Raw genomic sequence first — 26,645 nt, forward strand, 5'->3', positions numbered from 1 at the left:
ATATATATATATATATATATATATATATATATATATATATATATATATATATGTAGAGAGAGAGAGAGAGAGAGAGAGTTTGCAGTGGCAAAATAAAAGTCTCTCTGTATACTTTGAGGGTGTATACGCCTGTCGACTTCACTTCCGGTTCAAAAGGGGGAAAAAGCGAGCATTTCCGTCGGCTCCATGATCTGTGTTAGCTAGCTGTTGTTGTGAGGTCGGTGTGATTCCTCTGGTGCGTCATGTCTTATAAACTAAACGCCCTTTATAGCGACTCGTACGTTGATATAAGTCAGTATAGAGACCAGCATTTCAAGGTAAGAATCAGAGAAGTGTTTTTTTTTGTTTCCACATGAAACACCGTTAGTGGACACTCGCTTGTGCGTTGTAGCTAACGTTTATATGCAGTGTGTGTTGTAGATAAAGCTGGGTGATGATATGTAGATCAGATCACCTCATCGTGTTTCTCTACAGTGGACATTATAAAAACTCCCGCTGAAAAACTCAAATAACTTCCAGAGGTTCAGGTTAAACGTGTTTATAAACCATTTGCTTGTTTTCAAAGGGGTTTGGTCTCAAATTGTTATATAATTCTTCAGTGGTTTGCTTTATACATTTATGCTAATTGACGTTTAATTTAACAATGCAACAATCTTCCATTTGAACAAGAAGTTCCGAAGGATACCGCGTATTATCGCGATATTTCAGTCCTGGGCTTTTAAAGCCCCCTCCCCTTGTTCCAGGAAAGAATCTCTCAAATAATTAATAAATAATTCAGATAAAATAAATCATTAAAACATGTCCGAAGTCGACTAACTGTCGTATACTAATTAGTTTAAATGTGGATCATTTACATATGGAAATTGTTTTGAATAAAAAAGGAACATTAGGAAGTAAAGTGTTAGAGATTTCGTATAGAAAGAGAATGTCCTGCTGGAAACAAACTGGGAACATCTACTGGAAAAGTCTGGAGCTCTTTGAAATGAAGTGGCTAAATCTGAAGGAAATAGTTGGCCTTAAGTAAATGATGGATTTTGTGATGATTGTGAATCTTTACTCCTACACTCGCTCAGTATTTCACACCTGGATGTGTTTTCAGCACATTAATGCTCTGTAGTTTTAGGTTTCTGTGCTTCAGCATTTCTTATGACCCTTAGATATTGCTCTTGTGATTTGAACCCATAAAACTCCTGCTTTCATTACATTTATGCATATAAACTTTAAATATTTACTTCTTATAGACATTTGATTTTTTGGTATCTGTTTCTTCCAGGGGAATCGACACGAGCAGGAAAAGCTGCTGAAGCAGAGCAGTACTCTTTATGTTGGGAACCTTTCCTTCTACACGACAGAGGAACAGGTGTATGAACTTTTCTCCAAAAGCGGCGATGTGAAAAGAATCATCATTGGCCTGGACAAGGTGAAGAAGACGGCATGTGGGTTCTGTTTCGTGGAGTATCCTTTCTGCATCAGACACCACTGTGTAAACTGGTTCGAGAAAAAGATCAGCTTTTAGTCTTGGTATAAACTGGAGCAGAACTATTTTATCATCTCTGACATGGTGTAATCTAATGCATCGCTCAGCTCTTCTGTTTTTATCGTCAAGCCAGTTCTAGGCTTTAGATTTCATCAGTTCTATCCAATAACACAACCAAGCTAGGGCTACATTAAGGGGAAGAGTTTGATTCAGTCCAAGTTAATGGAATAGAAGTGGCCAAATAAGGCAAGGGGAGAGGGGCGTGTCATGAAAGCAAGTCACATCACGTAGTTATAAATGTACCTGCCACTCTTACTTGTATTTAATTGTGACTACAGGAACTCTTGTGAGTTATGGGTTGTGTTTAGATCATTATTAAACATAAGGCAGACTTTCATCATGGTCTAAATACAGCTGTTCTGGCTATACAGCTACTTCCCACTGTATACTCTCTCCTGCATGGTCTTTTGTTAACTTCTGTCTGGTTAGAACATGATGATGAAGCTGAACTGCATTAAAATCCTCAACACACCTGTAAGGTATTACACGCGAGCCGACGCTGAGCACGCCATGAGGTTTATTAATGGAACCAGACTGGATGACAGAATCATTAGAACAGACTGGGATGCCGGTTTTAAAGAGGGGCGGCAGTACGGTCGGGGCAAATCGGGTGGTCAGGTAAGAATATGATGAACGCACGATCACTAACCACTTTATTAGGAACACTTGTAAACCTGCACATTGAGGCAGAAACATGATGTATAATGAAATGAAGATGCAGGTTAAGAGCTTCAGTGGGCACAGGCTCACCAAAACTGGACAGCTCGAAAAAGAAGACCAGACATCTGTCCTGCGAGTTTGTGCCGATTGTAGCTTCAGATTCCTGTTCTCGGAGGACAGGAGTAGAGCCCGATGTAGTTTTCTGCTGTTGTAGCCAATCCCACTGAACCCTCGTCCTGTTCTGAGATGCTTTTCTGACCGCCACATCTGTAAACAGTGTTTGAATTACTGTAGCATTCCTGTCCTCAAACCTTTCTAAGGCTATTCTATCCAGGGTACTGCCTACAGACCTGCTGCTCACTCAATGCTTGTTTTTCACACATTTCTGTGAACTCTACAAACTGTTGTGTGTGAAACTCTCAGGAGATCAGCAGTGTGTGAAATACCCAGAGCAGCTCGTCTGGAACCAACAACCATACTATGGTTCAAATCCGAAGCTCTGGATCCGTGGGATTTTTGTGCTGCTGTAACATGATTGGTTGATTAGATAACTGCATAAATGAGCAGTGTTCCTAATAAAGTGGACAATGAGTGAAATTTTTTTTTTACTTGTAGGCTGCTATTACTAGTTTGTAATGTATTATAGTTTTCCTCAGTGGTGTGTGTGTGTGTGTGTGTCCGTCTCCCCTCAGGTGCGAGATGAATACAGACAGGACTACGACCCTGCACGAGGTGGTTACGGCAAATTAGTTCAGCTACAGAGGGGTTCGGATGGACAGCACAAATTTTAGTCATTCTGAATGAACAGGGACTTTTTGAAAACCAAGCAGAGGATTTGTTTTATAATGTTGATGTATATAGATTACAACCTACTCAGTGGTTTGCACAGAGGAAATGATCTCCACAATTTGGTGAAACAACTGATATGGCATGTTGGGATTGTCTCTCATTTTTCTAATAAACATTAAGGTCTTTTACCTTACCTTCTTGTCTCTGGATGATTCTGTAATCAGAGGAAGTGATGCGTTGTTGCAGAGTCTTTTCGTCGTGTTAAACCTTCTGATTATTAACTTATGGCACATTTCCTGAAAAGCAAATCAGCCCAGGATAAAAGCTGCAGGTCATCTCAGATCCTGACCAGGGTACAGTCCTTACTGAGGGTTGATGAAACTTAAAGACTGTAGTTGACTTGAATCCACATCCTGCACTTAACCGAAATAAGAGCTGAGACTAGGAGAACGTTAACAATAATGGTTTTATATGGTCGCTTAAATAATGACAAATAGTAGTCCAACAGAAGGAAACAGAGGCATTTCACTGAGGTCAAATTTTGTAGTTACACTTCAAGTAACTAAAAATACAGTATCCCACAAACGTCTAACCATATTTACTTGTAACGGTTGGTCATCCTGGCCGTCTTAAACGGACAAGAATTGTGCTGGAAATACATCTGTACCGTACTGTCCCGGCTCCATACACAGTAAAGCTTTGTGTTTTGTTTTTAAATCATAAGACTATCATTAATCTAGTTCGGGTCACTGTTCTGTGAGCGTACACTGGCCTTCATGAGATGCGAGCAGTCCTGTCAGGTCGAAGTATAATACATGGTTTTAACCTGCTAATCGGTCAAACCACAAGTTTACCTGACCCACTCAGGTACATCATTCTTATAGAACCGTGTTTATACAGTGAACATACGTAAAAGACTTTATGGAAATCGCGAACGGAACTTGCGGCTACGTGCTACGGGAACGGTCAGATGACATCGCGTTTAAAAAACATTAAAGCGTTAAAGAAAGTGTCTAGAGTGCTTCTAACAGAGTATGAAAGATAAAAAGAAAATATGGCCCATCAGGAAAGCATGGTCAGTCTGAGACTTTTAAAGGAAGTACTGTTTACATGGTGGGGGAAATAAAAAACAAACAGTTTCTTCATTTTAACAGTACATTCATTTAAAAGCTTGCCTTTTGTTGAAATTCTGCTTGCGCTGCATACAGAATGCAGTCAGGAATAGAAAATCCTTCACGTTACATGCTGTGTATCTCACACACCGCAAATCTGTGAAAAAGGAACCTGATAGAACCACAAAGATTTAAAGAAGCTGTAGAGGCTTCGCCACAAAGAAATGTACACAAAAAGGAGACTCTTCCTTTTCTTTCTGAGGTTGCCATGCATGATGCTTAAATAGGCTCGCGATAGCCGGTTCACGTCACCCACGGACGATCGGAAAACTGACCGCTGACGTTTTGGCATCTCGAGTCGACCAGGATGACGCACGATGAATTCTCTCCAGCTGTATGACCGTGAGATACGGGTCCTCTTCCATTGTAACTGACAACAACAGAAAATAAAATAAAAAATAAAATCCACTGACCAGCACATGAGTGAACAACGTTAAACCTCGAGCTGTTTCTTCAGGTCAGTGAGCTTGCAGTCACAGAGTTCCTTGTATATTCTTTTGCGAACTTTAGGCATGTCCTCTTGTGTGAACTGCAATGGTTCTTTAAATGCCAGGCACTTGCAGTACTGCAGGAGAGAACAAACACAGGAAGTGTGTGAGTTTACTGAGGAAACAACCATCATGTTTAGTGTAAAGTGTGAATATAGATATGAGGATGATACTGAGGTACCAATGTGTTTAATGTATAGGAAGAGGAGATGTACAGGAAGTAGGACCACATTAAGGCAAAAGCTCAGTATGAGTGGTACTGTACTCAATTATAAACAAATCCTCTCCTCCTTTAACAACCCAAATGACCCCGGTCCTGTCTTCATGATCTCCAGTAGCTCACAGGAACAAGACTAGTGAACTCCACTGTCAAACTTTATCTAGATAGCGCTGGAGCCATGTGAAAGTTCCTCTAACAGAAGACAGAACTCCTTCACCTCCTATCTGCTAAATCTGATCGGACTACCTGCTTAGAGAATGTAGATGCATGATGGTTTTCAGCTCCACATCATCAGTTAACACACGTCATGCAGACACCTCGTCCACCTACATCTTACCTCCAGAACAAAAACACCACAGTCATTATCATTCTTCTGTTGTGGAATACCCTGTAGGGAAAGAAAATGTGTTACCATAGTAACAACACGACAGGAAATTCTGCAGGACTTCTGGATTCTACATCCTTTAACCCGTCTAACACAAATGGAGCAGCTTGTCTTAAGGGATACATCATAAACACACACCTCCATACACACACACACACACACACACACCTCCATACACACACACACACACACCTCCATACACACACACACACACACACACACACCTCCATACACACACACACACACACACACCTCCATACACACACACACACACACACACACCTCCATACACACACACACACACACACACCTCCATACACACACACACCTCCATACACACACACACACACACACACCTCCATACACACACACACCTCCATACACACACACACCTCCATACACACACACACCTCCATACACAGACACACACACACACACCTCCATACACACACACACACACCTCCATACACACACACACACACCTCCATACACACACACACACACCTCCATACACACACACACACACACCTCCATACACACACACACACACCTCCATACACACACACACACACCTCCATACACACACACACACACCTCCATACACACACACACACACACCTCCATACACACACACACACACCTCCATACACACACACACACCTCCATACACACACACACACACCTCCATACACACACACACACACCTCCATACACACACACACCTCCATACACACACCTCCATACACACACACACACACACACCTCCATACACACACACACACACACACACCTCCATACACACACACACACACACCTCCATACACACACACACACACACCTCCATACACAAACACACACACACACCTCCATACACACACACACCTCCATACACACACACACCTCCATACACATACACACCTCCATACACATACACACACACACCTCCATACACACACACACACACACCTCTATACACACACACACACACACACACACACACCTCTATACACACACACCTCTATACACACACCTCTATACACACACACACACACACACCTCTATACACACACACACACCTCTATACACACGCACACACCTCTATACACACGCACACACACACCTCTATACACGCGCACACACACACCTCTATACACACACACACCTCTATACACACACACACACACCTCTATACACACGCACACACACCTCCATACACACACACACACACACACACCTCCATACACACACACACACACACCTCCATACACACACACACACACACCTCCATACACACACACACACCTCCATACACACACACACACCTCCATACACACACACACACACACACCTCCATACACACACACACACACCTCCATACACACACACACACACACACACACACACCTCCATACACACACACCTCCATACACACACACCTCCATACACACACACACACACCTCCATACACACACACACACACACACCTCCATACACACACACACCTCCATACACACACCTCCATACACACACACACCTCCATACACACACCTCCATACACACACACACACACACCTCCATACACACACACACCTCCATACACACACACACCTCCATACACACACACACACCTCCATACACACACACACACCTCCATACACACACACACACCTCCATACACACACCCCCAAACACACACACACACACACCTCCATACACACACACACCTCCATACACACACACACACACACACCTCCATACACACACACACACACACCTCCATACACACACCTCCATACACACACCTCCATACACACACCTCCATACACACACCTCCATACACACACACACCTCCATACACACACACACACACACCTCCATACACACACCTCCATACACACACACACACACACCTCCATACACACACACACACACACACACACCTCCATACACACACACACACACCTCCATACACACACACACCTCCATACACACACACACACCTCCATACACACACACACACACCTCCATACACACACACACACACACACCTCCATACACACACCTCCATACACACACCTCCATACACACACCTCCATACACACACCTCCATACACACACACACACACACCTCCATACACACACACACACACACACACCTCCATACACACACACACACACACCTCCATACACACACCCCTCCATACACACACACACACACACACCTCCATACACACACACACACACACCTCCACACACACACACACACCTCCATACACACACACACACCTCCATACACACACACACACACACCTCCATACACACACACACACCTCCATACACACACACCTCCATACACACACACACACACACACACACACACATACACCTCCATACACACACACACACACACACCTCCATACACACACACACACACACACACCTCCATACACACACACACACCTCCATACACACACACACACCTCCATACACACACACACACACACCTCCATACACACACACACACACCTCCATACACACACACACACACACCTCCATACACACACACACACACACCTCCATACACACACACACACACACCTCCACACACACACACACACCTCCATACACACACACACCCCTCCATACACACACACACACCTCCATACACACACACACACACCTCCATACACACACACACACCTCCATACACACACACACACACCTCCATACACACACACACACACCTCCATACACACACACACACACACCTCCATACACACACACACCTCCATACACACACACACCTCCATACACACACACACCTCCATACACACACACACACACCTCCATACACACACACACACACCTCCATACACACACACACACACACCTCCATACACACACACACACACACCTCCATACACACACACACACCTCCATACACACACACACACCTCCATACACACACACACACACACACACCTCCATACACACACACACACCTCCATACACACACACACACCTCCATACACACACACACCTCCATACACACACACACCTCCATACACACACACACCTCCATACACACACACACACACACACACCTCCATACACACACACACCTCCATACACACACACACCTCCATACACACACACACACCTCCATACACACACACACACACCTCCATACACACACACACACACCTCCATACACACACACACACACCTCCATACACACACACACACACACACACCTCCATACACACACACACACACACACCTCCATACACACACACACACCTCCATACACACACACACACCTCCATACACACACACACACCTCCATACACACACACACACACACCTCCATACACACACACACCTCCATACACACACACACACACCTCCATACACACACACACACACACACCTCCATACACACACACACACACCTCCATACACACACACACACACCTCCATACACACACACACACACCTCCATACACACACACACACACCTCCATACACACACACACACCTCCATACACACACACACACCTCCATACACACACACACACCTCCATACACACACACACACCTCCATACACACACACACACACACCTCCATACACACACACACACACACACCTCCATACACACACACACACACACACCTCCATACACACACACACACACACACCTCCATACACACACACACACACACCTCCATACACACACACACACACACACACACACCTCCATACACACACCTCCATACACACACCTCCATACACACACACACACCTCCATACACACACACACACACACACCTCCATACACACACACACACACACACCTCCATACACACACACACACACACACACACCTCCATACACACACACACCTCCATACACACACACACACACACCTCCATACACACACACACACACACCTCCATACACACACACACACACCTCCATACACACACACACACACACACACACCTCCATACACACACACACCTCCATACACACACACACACACCTCCATACACACACACACACACCTCCATACACACACACACCTCCATACACACACACACACACACCTCCATACACACACACACACACACCTCCATACACACACACACACACACCTCCATACACACACACACCTCCATACACACACACACCTCCATACACACACACACACACCTCCATACACACACACACACACACCTCCATACACACACACACCTCCATACACACACACACCTCCATACACACACCTCCATACACACACACACACACCTCCATACACACACACACACCTCCATACACACACACACACACCTCCATACACACACACACACACACCTCCATACACACACACACACACACCTCCATACACACACACACACACACCTCCATACACACACACACACACACACCTCCATACACACACACACACACACCTCCATACACACACACACACCTCCATACACACACACACACCTCCATACACACACACACACACACACACACCTCCATACACACACACACCTCCATACACACACACACACACACCTCCATACACACACACACACACCTCCATACACACACCTCCATACACACACACACCTCCATACACACACACACACCTCCATACACACACACCTCCATACACACACACACACACCTCCATACACACACACACACACACCTCCATACACACACACACACACACACACCTCCATACACACACACACCTCCATACACACACCTCCATACACACACACACACCTCCATACACACACACACACCTCCATACACACACACACACACACACCTCCATACACACACACACACACACCTCCATACACACACACACACCTCCATACACACACACACACACACCTCCATACACACACACACACCTCCATACACACACACACACCTCCATACACACACACACACACACCTCCATACACACACACACACACACATACACTGTGCTCCTACACATACACACACACACACACACACCTCCATACACACACACACACCTCCATACACACACACACACACCTCCATACACACACACACACACACACCTCCATACACACACACACACCTCCATACACACACACCTCCATACACACACACCTCCATACACACACACACACACCTCCATACACACACACACACACCTCCATACACACACACACACACCTCCATACACACACACACCTCCATACACACACACACACACACACACACACCTCCATACACACACACACCTCCATACACACACACACACACACACACACACACACCTCCACACACACACACACCTCCACACACACACACACACCTCCACACACACACACACCTCCACACACACACACACCTCCACACACACACACACCTCCACACACACACACACACACACCTCCACACACACACACACACACACCTCCACACACACACACACACGCACACACCTCCACACACACGCACACACGCACACACCTCCACACACACGCACACACCTCCATACACACACACACCTCCATACACGCACACACACCTCCATACACGCACACACACCTCCACACACGCACACACACCTCCACACACACACACACCTCCACACACACACCTCCACACACACACCTCCACACACACACCTCCATACACACACCTCCATACACACACCTCCATACACACACACACACCTCCATACACACACACACACCTCCATACACACACACACACCTCCACACACACACACACACCTCCACACACACACCTCCACACACACACCTCCACACACACACACACACCTCCATACACACACACACACCTCCATACACACACACACACCTCCACACACACACACCTCCATACACACACACACACACCTCCATACACACACACCTCCATACACACACACACACACACCTCCATACACACACACACACACACACACCTCCATACACACACACACACCTCCATACACACACACACACACACACCTCCATACACACACACACACACCTCCATACACACACACACACCTCCATACACACACACACACCTCCATACACACACACACACCTCCATACACACACACACACCTCCATACACACACATACACACACACACACCTCCATACACACACACACACCTCCATACACACACACACACCTCCATACACACACACACACACACACCTCCATACACACACACACACCTCCACACACACACACCTCCATACACACACACACACACCTCCATACACACACACACACACACACCTCCATACACACACACACACACACACCTCCATACACACACACACACACCTCCATACACACACACACCTCCATACACACACCTCCATACACACACACACCTCTATACACACACACACACACCTCCACACACACACCCCTCTATACACACGCACACACCCCTCTATACACACGCACACACACCTCTATACACACACACACACACACACCTCCATACACACACACACACACACACCTCCATACACACACACACCTCCATACACACACACACCTCCATACACACACACACACCTCCATACACACACACACCTCCATACACACACACACCTCCATACACACACACACACACACACACACACACACCTCCATACACACACACACACCTCCATACACACACACACACACACACACACACACCTCCATACACACACACACACCTCCATACACACACACACACACACACACACCTCCATACACACACACACACACACACACACACCTCCATACACACACACACACACACACACACACCTCCATACACACACACACACACCTCCATACACACACACCTCCATACACACACACCTCCATACACACACACCTCCATACACACACACACACACCTCTATACACACACACACACACCTCTATACACACGCACACACACCTCTATACACACACACACACCTCTATACACACACACACACACCTCTATATACACACGCACACCTCTATATACACACGCACACACACCTCTATACACACACACACACACCTCCACACACACACACACACCTCCACACACACACACACCCCTCCATACACACACACACACACACACACCTCTATACACACACACACCTCTATACACACACACACACACCTCTATACACACACACACACACCTCTATACACACACACACCTCTATACACACACACACCTCTATACACACACACACACACCTCTATACACACACACACCTCTATACACACACACACCTCTATACACACACACACCTCTATACACACACACACACCTCTATACACACGCACACACACCTCTATATACACACGCACACACACCTCTATACACACACCTCTATACACGCGCACACACCTCTATACATGCGCACACACACACACCTCTATACACACACCTCTATACACACACACACCTCTATACACGCGCACACACCTCTATACATGCGCACACACACACACCTCTATACACACACACACCCCTCTATACACACACACACACCTCCACACACACACCTCCACACACACACACACCTCCACACACACACCTCCACACACACACCTCCACACACACACCTCCACACACACACACCTCCACACACACACACCTCTATATAAACCTCCCACACACACCTCCACCTCCTGGAGAAGGAATTCCCCAGAACACAGGGAGAACATGCAAACCACACACACAGGTCAGCAGCAGGACCTGCACCCCAGCCCCGGAGTAACGAGGTAAATGTGCAAACCTACTAAACCACTGTGTCCCCATTACCAGACACACAGAAACCATAAATTTAAAAAATTCAGATGAGACACTCCTGCTGTCACTGACCTTGTTGACCATCATCTTCCAGCCTTTCTGTAGAGCAGCATGCTTCTTTTCTTTAGCCTCTGCTATGATGTATTTCAAAATGTTCTGTTGATGAAGAGAAGTTTCAGTTCAGTCAAAATGATACAGTACCCTACAGAGACATGCTAACACTTTCAATCCTACAGTACTGAGTAACATTAACATCACACCTTGTATTATAACTTCTTCTAATATACACAATATTGCCAAAAGTTTTGGGACACAACCCCATAGAACACCTTTGGGATGAATTAGAGTGGAGACTGTAAGCCAGACCTTCTCATCCAACATCAGTGCCTGACCTCACAAATGTGCTTCAAAAATTCCCATAAACACACTCCTAAACCTTGTGGAAAGCCTTCCCAGAAGAGTTGAAGCTGTTATAGCTGCAAAGGGCGGGACAACTCCATATTACATTCATGTGCATGGAAAGACAGGCAAAACTTTTGGCCTGGCTCACAGTCTCCACCCTAATTCATCCCAAAGGTGTTCTATGGGGTTGAGGTCAGGACTCTGTGCAGGACAGTCAAGTTCCTCCACACCAAACTCACTCACCCATGTCTTTATGGACCTTGCTTTGTGCACTGGTCAGTAGCCATGTTGTCCGAAAACTTTTGGCAGTAGAGTGTATCTCTAAAATAACAGCTAATTCTGGTTGATCTGAGCTCAAAAATAAATGGATTAAAGATGTGCTGTTTATAGAAAAGAGTCTCCAGCAACAGTCAGTCCATCTGTTTTCCTCCATGGAAAGGTCTTCAGGTCAGAGGACATTGCGCTCGGGAAAATAACAAGATGCATGTTATTAACACAGCCCAGCCCACCACCTGTTACTCCTTACTTCAACAGCAAACTTGAACAATATTCCTTGGGAATCATAGAAGTTTATGTTTTGCTTGGAGACGTCCACAGTGATCAGTGACCAGTGGATCTCCAAGTGGAGGGGAATCAGCAGCAGTCTTTTAGAAAACACGTCCACCTAGAAGACACCAAGAAAGACAAAATCACTATCACAGGAAAGAGAAAATATATATGTTCATGATGAGAACAATAAGGTTTGCCAGGTCTTCAGATTTCCAGTGATCTGGATGATGTCTGACTGTGTGGAAGTTTCTGGTCTTCTGCTGTTCTAGTCCATTCACCTGAAGGTCTGATATGCTCTTCAGTGCACCACTGTAGTCAAGAATATTTTTTTGCCATTTTCCTGTCCTCTCTCATCCACCCACAGAATTGCCCTACAGTGGATTTTCTTTGTTTTTGCAGCATCCTGTGTGAAATCCCAGGAGATCAACAAACTACAGTCTAAATCACTGAGTTCATGATTTCCCTATTCTGATGTTTTATGTGAAACTATGCTGAGTTTTGGGAAGGTCGATTTTTTGGAATCATACTTTTTTTGGTACAACAGACCTGGCAACCCTGTTAAAAATGTATACCATTGTTTAACTTAAAAGGAAACATTGTGTACTGGTCATTTACCTTTTTTGTCCACCTTTTTACTCCTTCATATCCTTTTGCTACAAGCTGTTTATAAAAGAAACTATTGAAGAAATGGACCTAGAAAAAAGCAAATATTTTCATTAATGCTGAATAAATCAGTCCCAAGAGACTGAACAGTGTAATACAAAAATCTTCCAACTTTATCAGTCTTATACCTTGTGGTTTGTAGCATCCATGATCAATTCACCATACATGTTTATGATCTGTTAAACACACACACACAAAATAAAGCTCTATGTATGAAAGTCATTCAGTTTTTTAAGCATAAAGGTATAACGGTACAATTCCCTGACCTACCTGGTCATTGACCCAGTTTTGGTCTTCAAGTGTTGAAAGGTCTTCAAGCGCTAGAGTGTGCTTGTTGTAGGTCACTTTAAAGAAATGCATCGATGCGCAGGCCAAGCCGGCCTTGTACTTCAGCACTTCTTTATTTATCATTTTCTTTCTGTACAAGGATGGATAGAACACAGTGAGCAATTCACCACCTAACATCTCGGTTCTGTCTGTATAAAGGATATGAACTCACCGGTCATTGAAGTCAGCGTTCAAGTGTTTGTTCAGGTACTCAAGAATGTCGTCCTCGCTCAGTGGAATGAAGCTCCCATACTTCCCATAGAAAAGCTCGAGGTATTCTGGGGGAGAAAAATACAACAAGATTAAGACAGACAGAAGACCAGGTGTGAAGAGCTGCAGATGGACAAAGCCATACCATGAAGGAGTTCTACAACATCTTCCTGCTGCAGGTCAGCCAAAGGCAGCTGTGAGATATTAGTCTGCTCTTCTTCTGCGTCGAAGTGAGGTCGTTTGCAGTAACGGTGGTCCCTTAAAGCCTTGGTGTTTAGATAAACCGCATACACGGCGTGTTCGATTTCCATGGCATCTGTGTCTGTGAGCTGATCTGATGTAGTGACGCCGCTCTCCGCAGAAGGACCTTCAAATCTTTCCGTAGGGTCACCATGCAAGTTCGGACTGCTGTGTATATGGTCCAGAGGTGCTGTAGGATCACAGTGCGCATCCAAACTGGCTCGAGTTGTACTGTGCGTGACAGAACCGGGCTCTATTGAGTCATTGAGTGGAGTGCAATCTGCATCAGTGCTTTCACTGTTAGTTTTCGGACCGTTCCCCGGACCGGCCACAGTGCCATTGTGCAGAACCAGAGGAATAATCTGTTCCCCGCTCAGCATCAGGCCGGCTTCAGGAAGTGTTATTTGTTGCATTTCGCACACGGTCATGGCATCCGTAGCGTCCGGCATTGATAGGTCTACGAACGCAGAGCTTAAATGGTTGTCGGTCGTCACCTCCACTTCATTGGCCACGTCTTTCTTCCTGCGGCCACGTTTCTTCGTGACCGGCCCGTGTCCCAGTGCGTGAGGTTTGGTGTTCGGCCCACAGCAGTCGCATAACTTGGGCACGCGTTTTCTCCGTGCGCGGCCATTCTCCGACATCTCAGCTGGTGCCGGCTTTGCCTGGTCGGAGCAGTTATGAACTTGGACTCTCATGTCGAGCCTTGCCCATTCCTCCAGGCCCGCCCAGCTGGCCTCTGCCTGCCTGCTTTAGCAGCTGTTGACCATCGGGCTTCTGCAACGTGGATTTTGAGATGGAACTGAACTGCAAAAAAAAAAAAAAAACCATAATGCTTAAAGCAATGAGATATTATATAGCGGTTCTCAAAGGATCATGTGATCATCACCATCTGTACATAAAGCTTTATTTGACGTCTTTGCGATGCTGAAAACAAATCAAGTAGCAGATGCTCAAAACTTAATGACCACTGAGTATCCACTTTTTTCCCCACAAAATGGGTTTAAAGTAATAGAAGATGTTCAGAGATGTAAAATTCATTAATCATATAGCTTATATATATATATATATATATATCAATCAATCAGTGAGACGGTACTGTTGCATGTTTCTTCAACTCCTGACCAAACTTTTCCCATGTCCAGGTCTGGTACAGAAAACTCCAACAGCTACACGGTCATCCGCGGTCCTGGTCAGTTACAGCGTTAAAAGACAATGCCTAAAACACATGTTAATTAAAGAGAGCACGCGACACTGTGCAGTGGTCAGCTCTGACGGACCTGGCTTGTGTGACTGGACGCACCGCAGTGTTACTGCACCATGTTTACAGTTCAGCTAAGCTAAGCAGCTAACGAGTAGAGTGTGTATTCACTACTGTTACTATATAACTGACATCACTGACCATGTGTGTGTGTGTGTGTTAAATCACCGGACTGAGCGCGTGCATGCAAAACAAAAGAAACAAAGAATTCGGACACATACCTGGTCTGCGAGTTAGCCTAGCTGCTCAAGAGTCTCAATGGAGGATACGGGGCTAACGTTACCGAGGATTCAAGTCTAACTGCAGCATGAATATACACGTTTTAACCGAAATCTTTACATTTATGCTTTAGTCCCTAAACAACCGTGTCTAAATAAAACACTGAAGTCTCGCGCCTGTAATATTCAAACCCTTACATTTCTGTGTTTATAATGGGATTTTCCGTCGCGATAGTAAACCGACTCTGTCGCAGGATGATTGCGTCACGCAGTATAATTAAAGCGGTGGAAATGTCTCCCTCTTTTGGACAGGACGTATTTCTCCGGCTTTTGTGGTTTGGCGCTTTACATCTTTTTCATTGTGTTTGTTCCACATTCTGGACTGACCCCACCTCGAAACTTACAGGACTTAAAGTACCACTTCTGGTATATACTGACCACTGCAGACCGGGAACACCCCACAAGAGCTGCAGTTTTGGAGATGCTCTGATCCAGTGGTCTAGCCATCACAATTTGGCCCTTTTGGTCAAACTCGCTCAAATCCTTACACTTGTCCATTTTTCCTGCTTCTAACATCACCTTTGAGGACAAAATGTTGACTTGCTGCCTAATATATCCCACCCACTAACAGGTGCCATGATGAGGAGATACTCAGTCTTATTCACTTCACCGGTCAGTGCTCACAGTGTTATAGCTGACCGGTGTATATGCCCCATCACTTGTAAATAAAGTAAAAGACTCATGTTTCATAACAATCGAATAATATAATATTCAGTAATGTTTTTAAAAGCCTCAGTGACTTCTTTGTGCTTTCACCTTGTAGACTAAAATGTTCATAAACAATATTTTGCGTTGAAGGTACATTCCAGTGTTGTTCATGCCACTGTTATCTGAGTAAGGTCTATAAGCTATGGATATAACACAATAAGAATACATTACTCATTATGAACAGATGATCTTCTTCTTTGGTCTTTTCCCTTCAGGGGTCTCCACAGCGAATCATCTCTCTCCACCTATCCCTATCTTCTGCATCCTCAACACTTACACCCACTAGCTTCATATCCTCATTTATTACATCCATATTCCTCCTCTTTGGCCTTCCTCTTTGCCTCCTGCCTGGCAGCTCCATGTCCAACATTCTCCTACCAATATACTCACTCTCCCTCCTCTGGACATGTCCAAACCATCTTAATCTGTCCTCCCTAACTTTGTCCCCCAAACGTCCAACATGAGTCGTCCCTCTGATGTCCTCGTTCCTAATCCTGTCCAACCGTGATACTCCCAAAGAGAACCTCAACATCTTCAGCTCTGCTACCTCCAGCTCTGACTCCTGTCTCTTCCTCAGTGACACTGCCTCTAAACCATACAGCCGGTCTCACCACTGTCTTGTACCATAATGAACAGATCATGTCTCTAAAAAAATACAAATACATATAAAAACAGAGGTTTAACCTTTAACATGTGGTGCTGCATTATTTATTTACAGCCTCCGTAGTAACTGCCTGGTCAAGGAAGCAGAAAGAAATAAATTTGTTGGAAAATATTACAAACAGGGACAAATAAAAATATCTTTTTGACTTGGGTTAAATGAACAGTCCAACAAACTGCTTTAGCTGAGACTGACTCTAAACTCATCAGTGTAGTGGAGGTGGAGGAAGCATCAAAGCCAGAACACACACACCATGGAGATAATGCAGGTAATTTCTCCCCGGGGTTTTCCAGGGTTTCTGGGGTGGAGAGGTTGGGCTCATGTTTAAATCCAAACACACATGCAGATACAGATACACTGAGTGTTTAGTGAAGCACAAGAATCGCCCACTGAGGCAAAATCCTTATAAACTCTACTATAAAGCATTTTAATCATAATCCAAGAGCAGTTAGGAACAGGAACAAGTCACTCAATCCAACAGAAACACTTACATTAACTGTTAACTGTTACTACTACACAGATTTTAATCTTCAAATTTATAAATTGGTAATTATTTATTAAAAAAATGGGACTAGACTAAGGCATGAATTTACTTAAAGTTTTATTTTTAACAACACAAGTGCAATATTTACAGAAAGTATACATTTTTGTACAATGGAAAGAAATGTCTGAGGAAAAAGAATAAAATGCGTTCATTAAAAATGGCTTTTGAAACATTCCTGCAGAGTTCACATGGTTACTCCGGTCCAGATGCTGTACAAGATCACTGCTCTTAACACTTTCTTTTGGCACTGGTGATGTAAAGGCATTATTAATGTGTGTAAATATCTAAAAACCTGATAAACAAAGCCTTCAACTTTATAACTTCTGCTCTTCTGCAACTTCTTATAACAATCTGCTCTTACGTGCTTTTTTTTTCTTTCTAAGACAGTTAGATACCTGGTACAGAAGACACAGAATGACCAGGATTTATAGTTATTTTATCAGGATCTGTTCATTATTTTTCATTAGACCATCACAATAAATACTTCAGGATTACAGTAGACTGTAAGTGGTATTAAAAATGTTGAAAAATAATTTAGATCTATACTCGCACAGCACAAAAATGTTTTGAAACAGAAAGGTATTAGTATTGAACCTTACGTGAAAAATAAAAAAATAAAATAACGTAATACTTGAACTAACAGGATAACCCCGATAAGAAGCAGTACACAGCTCTCACTACTCACTACATACTTCAGTGCTACACATTTTTACATGATAAAGTACACTTAAATAACATAGGCTTCAAAATCTCTCTCAACATTTAACTTACTAACCATTTTGTACTGAATCATAGTTTAAGTTCAACAATCTGAAGTGAAATGCCATCATCATGCAATGTACCAGTACAGCTCCAAGCATACTGGAAGAGGAAAGAGGAAAGAGGGAAGCAGAGAGACCGGACGTTCAGGATGATAATTCAGATCTGAAAAATAAAAAGAAGTAAATATGAGCAAGCAACAGAGACACAATTCTGGAAAAGTAGTAATGTAGTAAAACAATTCAGTTCATCATGATATGAAATCATGTGTCTGTGGTGTCGCCTGTATGTTCCGGAGAAAACAACATTATAATATTACAGTAAATGAAATCATGAGAAAGTGTTCATTAGATCCAAGCTGCAAAGAATGTGACCAAATAAATCATGTTTAATTAAACAGCAGCTCTCAGGCCAAGCTTTCACTGGTGTGACCATCACGGTAGTGTCTGAAGCGAGCTACTGCGGTCAGCTAGTCGTGCTGTCAGTCACTCTGGTCTCTACTGCGGTCAGCTGGTCGTGCTGTCAGTCACTCTGCTCTCTACTGCGGTCAGCTAGTCGTGCTGTCAGTCACTCTGCTCTCTACTGCGGTCAGCTAGTCGTGCTGTCAGTCACTCTGCTCTCTACTGCGGTCAGCTAGTCGTGCTGTCAGTCACTCTGCTCTCTACTGCGGTCAGCTAGTCGTGCTGTCAGTCACTCTGCTCTCTACTGCGGTCAGCTGGTCGTGCTGTCAGTCACTCTGCTCTCTACTGCGGTCAGCTAGTCCTGCTGTCAGTCACTCTGCTCTCTACTGCGGTCAGCTAGTCGTGCTGTCAGTCACTCTGCTCTCTACTGCGGTCAGCTGTCAGTCACTCTGCTCTCTACTGCGGTCAGCTAGTCGTGCTGTCAGTCACTCTGCTCTCTACTGCGGTCAGCTAGTCGTGCTGTCAGTCACTCTGCTCTCTACTGCGGTCAGCTAGTCGTGCTGTCAGTCACTCTGCTCTCTACTGCGGTCAGCTAGTCGTGCTGTCAGTCACTCTGGTCTCTACTGCGGTCAGCTAGTCGTGCTGTCAGTCACTCTGGTCTCTACTGCGGTCAGCTGGTCGTGCTGTCAGTCACTCTGCTCTCTACTGCGGTCAGCTGGTCGTGCTGTCAGTCACTCTGCTCTCTACTGAGGTCAGCTGGTCGTGCTGTCAGTCACTCTGGTCTCTACTGCGGTCAGCTAGTCGTGCTGTCAGTCACTCTGCTCTCTACTGCGGTCAGCTAGTCGTGCTGTCAGTCACTCTGCTCTCTACTGCGGTCAGCTAGTCGTGCTGTCAGTCACTCTGCTCTCTACTGCGGTCAGCTAGTCGTGCTGTCAGTCACTCTGGTCTCTACTGAGGTCAGCTGGTCGTGCTGTCAGTCACTCTGGTCTCTACTGCGGTCAGCTAGTCGTGCTGTCAGTCACTCTGCTCTCTACTGCGGTCAGCTAGTCGTGCTGTCAGTCACTCTGCTCTCTACTGCGGTCAGCTAGTCGTGCTGTCAGTCACTCTGGTCTCTACTGCGGTCAGCTAGTCGTGCTGTCAGTCTACTGCGGTCAGCTAGTCGTGCTGTCAGTCACTCTGCTCTCTACTGCGGTCAGCTGGTCGTGCTGTCAGTCACTCTGCTCTCTACTGCGGTCAGCTGGTCGTGCTGTCAGTCACTCTGCTCTCTACTGCGGTCAGCTGGTCGTGCTGTCAGTCACTCTGGTCTCTACTGCGGTCAGCTAGTCGTGCTGTCAGTCACTCTGGTCTCTACTGCAGTCAGCTAGTCGTGCTGTCAGTCACTCTGCTCTCTACTGCGGTCAGCTAGTCGTGCTGTCAGTCTACTGCGGTCAGCTAGTCGTGCTGTCAGTCACTCTGCTCTCTACTGCGGTCAGCTGGTCGTGCTGTCAGTCACTCTGCTCTCTACTGCGGTCAGCTGGTCGTGCTGTCAGTCACTCTGCTCTCTACTGCGGTCAGCTAGTCGTGCTGTCAGCCTACTGCGGTCAGCTAGTCGTGCTGTCAGTCACTCTGCTCTCTACTGCGGTCAGCTAGTCGTGCTGTCAGTCACTCTGCTCTCTACTGCGGTCAGCTGGTCGTGCTGTCAGTCACTCTGCTCTCTACTGCGGTCAGCTGGTCGTGCTGTCAGTCACTCTGGTCTCTACTGCGGTCAGCTGGTCGTGCTGTCAGTCACTCTGCTCTCTACTGCGGTCAGCTAGTCGTGCTGTCAGTCACTCTGGTCTCTACTGCGGTCAGCTAGTCGTGCTGTCAGTCACTCTGCTCTCTACTGCGGTCAGCTGGTCGTGCTGTCAGTCACTCTGGTCTCTACTGCGGTCAGCTAGTCATGCTGTCAGTCACTCTGCTCTCTACTGCGGTCAGCTAGTCGTGCTGTCAGTCTACTGCGGTCAGCTAGTCGTGCTGTCAGTCACTCTGCTCTCTACTGCGGTCAGCTGGTCGTGCTGTCAGTCACTCTGCTCTCTTCTGCGGTCAGCTGGTCGTGCTGTCAGTCACTCTGCTCTCTACTGCGGTCAGCTAGTCGTGCTGTCAGTCTACTGCGGTCAGCTAGTCGTGCTGTCAGTCACTCTGCTCTCTACTGCGGTCAGCTGGTCGTGCTGTCAGTCACTCTGGTCTCTACTGCGGTCAGCTAGTCGTGCTGTCAGTCACTCTGCTCTCTACTGCGGTCAGCTGGTCGTGCTGTCAGTCACTCTGGTCTCTACTGCGGTCAGCTAGTCGTGCTGTCAGTCACTCTGCTCTCTACTGCGGTCAGCTAGTCGTGCTGTCAGTCACTCTGCTCTCTACTGCGGTCAGCTAGTCGTGCTGTCAGTCACTCTGCTCTCTACTGCGGTCAGCTAGTCGTGCTGTCAGTCACTCTGCTCTCTACTGCGGTCAGCTAGTCGTGCTGTCAGTCACTCTGCTCTCTACTGCGGTCAGCTAGTCGTGCTGTCAGTCTACTGCGGTCAGCTAGTCGTGCTGTCAGTCACTCTGCTCTCTACTGCGGTCAGCTAGTCGTGCTGTCAGTCACTCTGCTCTCTACTGCGGTCAGCTAGTCGTGCTGTCAGTCACTCTGCTCTCTACTGCGGTCAGCTAGTCGTGCTGTCAGTCACTCTGCTCTCTACTGCGGTGAGCTAGTCGTGCTGTCAGTCACTCTGCTCTCTACTGCGGTCAGCTAGTCGTGCTGTCAGTCACTCTGCTCTCTACTGCGGTCAGCTAGTCGTGCTGTCAGTCACTCTGCTCTCTACTGCGGTCAGCTAGTCGTGCTGTCAGTCACTCTGCTCTCTACTGCGGTCAGCTAGTCGTGCTGTCAGTCACTCTGGTCTCTACTGCGGTCAGCTAGTCGTGCTGTCAGTCACTCTGCTCTCTACTGCGGTCAGCTAGTCGTGCTGTCAGTCACTCTGCTCTCTACTGCGGTCAGCTAGTCGTGCTGTCAGTCTACTGCGGTCAGCTAGTCGTGCTGTCAGTCACTCTGCTCTCTACTGCGGTCAGCTGGTCGTGCTGTCAGTCACTCTGCTCTCTACTGCGGTCAGCTGGTCGTGCTGTCAGTCACTGGTCTCTACTGCGGTCAGCTAGTCATGCTGTCAGTCACTCTGCTCTCTACTGCGGTCAGCTAGTCGTGCTGTCAGTCTACTGCGGTCAGCTAGTCGTGCTGTCAGTCACTCTGCTCTCTACTGCGGTCAGCTGGTCGTGCTGTCAGTCACTCTGGTCTCTACTGCGGTCAGCTAGTCGTGCTGTCAGTCACTCTGCTCTCTACTGCGGTCAGCTGGTCGTGCTGTCAGTCACTCTGGTCTCTACTGCGGTCAGCTGGTCGTGCTGTCAGTCACTCTGCTCTCTACTGCGGTCAGCTAGTCGTGCTGTCAGTCACTCTGCTCTCTACTGCGGTCAGCTAGTCGTGCTGTCAGTCACTCTGCTCTCTACTGCGGTCAGCTAGTCGTGCTGTCAGTCACTCTGCTCTCTACTGCGGTCAGCTAGTCGTGCTGTCAGTCTACTGCGGTCAGCTAGTCGTGCTGTCAGTCACTCTGCTCTCTACTGCGGTCAGCTAGTCGTGCTGTCAGTCACTCTGCTCTCTACTGCGGTCAGCTAGTCGTGCTGTCAGTCACTCTGCTCTCTACTGCGGTCAGCTAGTCGTGCTGTCAGTCACTCTGCTCTCTACTGCGGTCAGCTAGTCGTGCTGTCAGTCACTCTGCTCTCTACTGCGGTCAGCTAGTCGTGCTGTCAGTCACTCTGGTCTCTACTGCGGTCAGCTAGTCGTGCTGTCAGTCACTCTGCTCTCTACTGCGGTCAGCTAGTTGTGCTGTCACTCACTCTGGTCTCTACTGAGGTCAGCTAGTCGTGCTGTCAGTCACTCTGGTCTCTACTGCGGTCAGCTAGTCGTGCTGTCAGTCACTCTGCTCTCTACTGTGGTCAGCTCGTCGTGCTGTCAGTCACTCTGCTCTCTACTGCGGTCAGCTAGTCGTGCTGTCAGTCACTCTGCTCTCTACTGCGGTCAGCTAGTCATGCTGTCAGTCACTCTGGTCTCTACTGAAGTGATTATAATCCTTCTTCTCTTAAATCGAGCAACCTCTCTGCAGCTCTGAGCTTCTGCTTTATGTTTTCATTCGGTTCTGACTGATGCTGATGAAGATGTTTGGTACTCTTATTTGGGACTTTTGTTTCTCTTATTAAGCACACACACACACACACACACAGGTCACCAGTCCATCACAGGGCCACACGTATAGACAGACAACCACACACACACACACACACTCCTGTGGGCAATTTAGAATTACCAATCAACCTAATGTACATGTTTTTAGACTGTGGGAGGAAACCAGGGTACCTGGGATTCGAACCCAGGACCTTCTTGCTGTGAGGCAGTGCTAACCACTAAGTCACCATGCTGCCCAAACACACATATAATGTGAATTTAATATTGTTTTATTCATACTGTATGGTTACATCTGCCGTGATGTACGCAGCATTTCCTGAGGAATAGCCTACTTTATTAGACATGCTGATGAACATATTGTTAAATACCACACACGCATGGAATCATGAGCAGATCATTAGACATTTTGCATGCTTAAAATTTTGATCAAGTGCTAGATGAATTGTTAAATAAATCAGACAATTTACAGATTCCGGTCAGCCTACAACACGTGTTTGGGTCGGGGAGAACACCAGTGTACCCGGAGGAAACCCCCGAATCATGGGGAAAAGATGCAAAAGGAAGAGGCAGGAATCAAACCTCTGACCTCTGAGGTCGGTGCTGATTTTGGAAGGTGAGCTTCTGCAGCTTTCAGCTCAGCCTGGACTTTGATGTTGGGCTATTCATCATAATCACGTTAATGACATTCACATGCTTTACTCTCTATTCTGAGGAACGCTCAATCACTCAGTTTGTTTTCCAGCTGGTTCCAGTGATTTATCCTCACAAACACACACACTCAGACACACACACACACACACACACACACACACACACAGAGACATGTTTTCTACAGTCTAACAGAACTGCTGTGGTGTTGATCAAACTGGCATCATGTGCTATTGTAAAGTAATCTAGTGGAACTCTGGCAGCTACTAATGGCTTTTTCATCGCCTGGAGTCCACCTTGGGCTAGTCTCAGACTCGGGCTCTGCTCAGAAGTGATTATGGTTTCACTATTCATTAAACTAGCATCTTCACTTCAGCGAGGCCAGGCTTTACTTTTTCAGCGTAAGTGTTAGTGAGGAGTGGAAATAGTTGTGGGATACACAGCACATGCTAGTGTTTTTTCTTTCTCCCAGGACACATGAATGCACTTATCAGCTCATTAGCAAGTCTGTGTCTTTAATACGGGTTTGTTAGTGCAGAAAAAGCACTCGAATGTGCCGTGTTTGTGTATGTGCCCATGTAACAGAAACGTCTCACACTAAAATCTCACTTGGCTGAAATATTCTGATACTCTTGGACTGCAGACAATTCTGCATTATAAAAAAAACAAAAAAAACCCCAGCACACTACTCTGATATTAGACTTATATTCCAGTCACAAAATAATCATTTCAAAATATTTTTACAGTTCTTAATAAAATAATTGATCAGAAAACTAATAGTATACACATGACATGTTTTTCTGTAGGTCACGGTGTTGACACAGGAACCGGTCATCTCTCAGCACTCGCAGGAGTTAAGTGCCTTCAACAGTTCCTGTGCATTTTTACATAAAACCCTGTGTCTCTTCTGCAGTAAGGACTGGTGTGTTTCAGTGTGTGCTGTACCTCATAGCGGCGTGCCATTAAGCTGTGGAGTGTTTATCATTCTGGCCACCGAGGAGCCGCTTCCTGCTTCAGACAGCGCCTGTACCTGCACCTTGTACACACACTTCGGCTGGAGCTGCCCCACCCTGACGGAGCGCTGATCCTGTAGGTGACATGGTAGACATTTATTTATTTATTTCAAATGTTCTATAAACAACACGGATCAGTCTTCTGAAACATTACAGTTCATCTCAGTGTAAAAAAAAAAAAGATTCAGTCCGACTTGCACCTACGGTTCAGTTTCTCTCTGAAGATAAGTTGATGAAGTTCATCTGCTCTTAACAACAGTGTTTTTTTTGTTTTTTTTCAAATTAGTTTTACAGAAATCCGGACGTTGATCTACATCTCCAATCCAGAAATGTTTCAGGCACGGAAAAATTCCATGAAATGACATGAGGAAGAAATCTTGAGAGGAAAAAGTTAATGGTATGGAACTAATAGCCACTGCACTGACCCATAAGACAACAGGACTAACACTGAAGAGCTGCCTGATTTAAAAAAATAGCACTCTAACACTCTAACTCTTCTGAAAACTTTCTTGGTGGAACGATGACCTCCTCAGGCCTCCTCAGCTGACCTCAGAGGGATGTTCAGCAAACACATCAGGATGTGATGGTCTGTTGTTCACACACCTTTTAGCCACAGTGTCTCTTCAGCTCTTGTACTCCACCTGAACACTCTCATTAAATCTCACAAGCTTGTATA

General features: G+C 46.1%; 4 protein-coding genes across 5 annotated transcripts in view; 1 reads left to right on the plus strand and 3 right to left on the minus strand.

Moving 5' to 3' along the window:
• Positions 1-2,429, minus strand: part of phka2 (phosphorylase kinase, alpha 2 (liver)) — a 23,689-nt gene extending 21,260 nt beyond the window's left edge. The window contains exon 1 of the mRNA XM_058400418.1: positions 2,288-2,429. The gene's annotated coding sequence lies outside the window, so the exon portion shown is untranslated. The remainder of the gene's footprint in view (positions 1-2,287) is intronic.
• senp5 (SUMO specific peptidase 5) lies at positions 173-17,215 on the minus strand. 2 transcript variants are annotated; one of them, XM_058400421.1, is made up of 10 exons: positions 16,960-17,215; positions 15,386-16,284; positions 15,203-15,308; positions 14,974-15,121; positions 14,832-14,879; positions 14,656-14,733; positions 14,018-14,155; positions 13,162-13,245; positions 5,204-5,254; positions 173-4,723 (listed from the first exon to the last, which is right to left on the minus strand). In XM_058400421.1, exons 2-10 carry the CDS (start codon positions 16,173-16,175, stop codon positions 4,592-4,594), a joined length of 1,575 nt encoding a protein of 524 aa, XP_058256404.1. In that variant the 5' UTR covers positions 16,176-16,284; positions 16,960-17,215; the 3' UTR covers positions 173-4,591. The 2 variants fall into 2 exon arrangements, with proteins under 2 accessions (XP_058256404.1, XP_058256405.1); XM_058400422.1 differs by having other exon boundaries at positions 4,587-4,723; positions 5,113-5,254.
• On the plus strand, positions 177-3,179 carry ncbp2 (nuclear cap binding protein subunit 2). The gene is made up of 4 exons (XM_058400423.1): positions 177-317; positions 1,274-1,455; positions 2,017-2,155; positions 2,890-3,179. The coding sequence occupies exons 1-4, from the start codon at positions 243-245 to the stop codon at positions 2,986-2,988; spliced, it is 495 nt and encodes a 164-aa protein (XP_058256406.1). The 5' UTR covers positions 177-242; the 3' UTR covers positions 2,989-3,179.
• A 1,754-nt stretch (positions 17,216-18,969) lies between the features above and the next one.
• The window catches only part of anos1b (anosmin 1b), a 41,149-nt gene continuing 33,473 nt past the window's right edge, over positions 18,970-26,645 (minus strand). Inside the window, exons 13-14 of the mRNA XM_058400424.1 lie at positions 25,902-26,043; positions 18,970-19,853 (exon numbers count right to left, since the gene is read on the minus strand). Coding sequence (XP_058256407.1) covers positions 25,903-26,043 — 141 coding nt within the window. The 3' untranslated portion in view covers positions 18,970-19,853; position 25,902. The remainder of the gene's footprint in view (positions 19,854-25,901; positions 26,044-26,645) is intronic.

This window comes from Hemibagrus wyckioides, linkage group LG10, assembly GCF_019097595.1.
Source record: "Hemibagrus wyckioides isolate EC202008001 linkage group LG10, SWU_Hwy_1.0, whole genome shotgun sequence".
Classification (NCBI taxonomy): Eukaryota; Metazoa; Chordata; class Actinopteri; order Siluriformes; family Bagridae; genus Hemibagrus; species Hemibagrus wyckioides.

Excerpts from the sequence above, each read along its gene's own strand:
- ncbp2 (XM_058400423.1), top strand. The coding sequence starts at position 243 with ATGTCTTATAAACTAAACGCCCTTTATAGCGACTCGTACGTTGATATA. Across the intron at positions 1,456-2,016 it reads TGTGGGTTCTGTTTCGTGGA|GTATTACACGCGAGCCGACG; the intron begins GTATCCTTTCTG and ends CACACCTGTAAG. Across the intron at positions 2,156-2,889 it reads GGGGCAAATCGGGTGGTCAG|GTGCGAGATGAATACAGACA; the intron begins GTAAGAATATGA and ends GTCTCCCCTCAG.
- senp5 (XM_058400421.1), bottom strand. The coding sequence starts at position 16,175 with ATGAGAGTCCAAGTTCATAACTGCTCCGACCAGGCAAAGCCGGCACCA. Across the intron at positions 14,734-14,831 it reads TGGATGCTACAAACCACAAG|GTCCATTTCTTCAATAGTTT; the intron begins GTATAAGACTGA and ends GCTTTTTTCTAG. Across the intron at positions 5,255-13,161 it reads GGAAGATGATGGTCAACAAG|GGTATTCCACAACAGAAGAA; the intron begins GTCAGTGACAGC and ends CTTTCCCTACAG.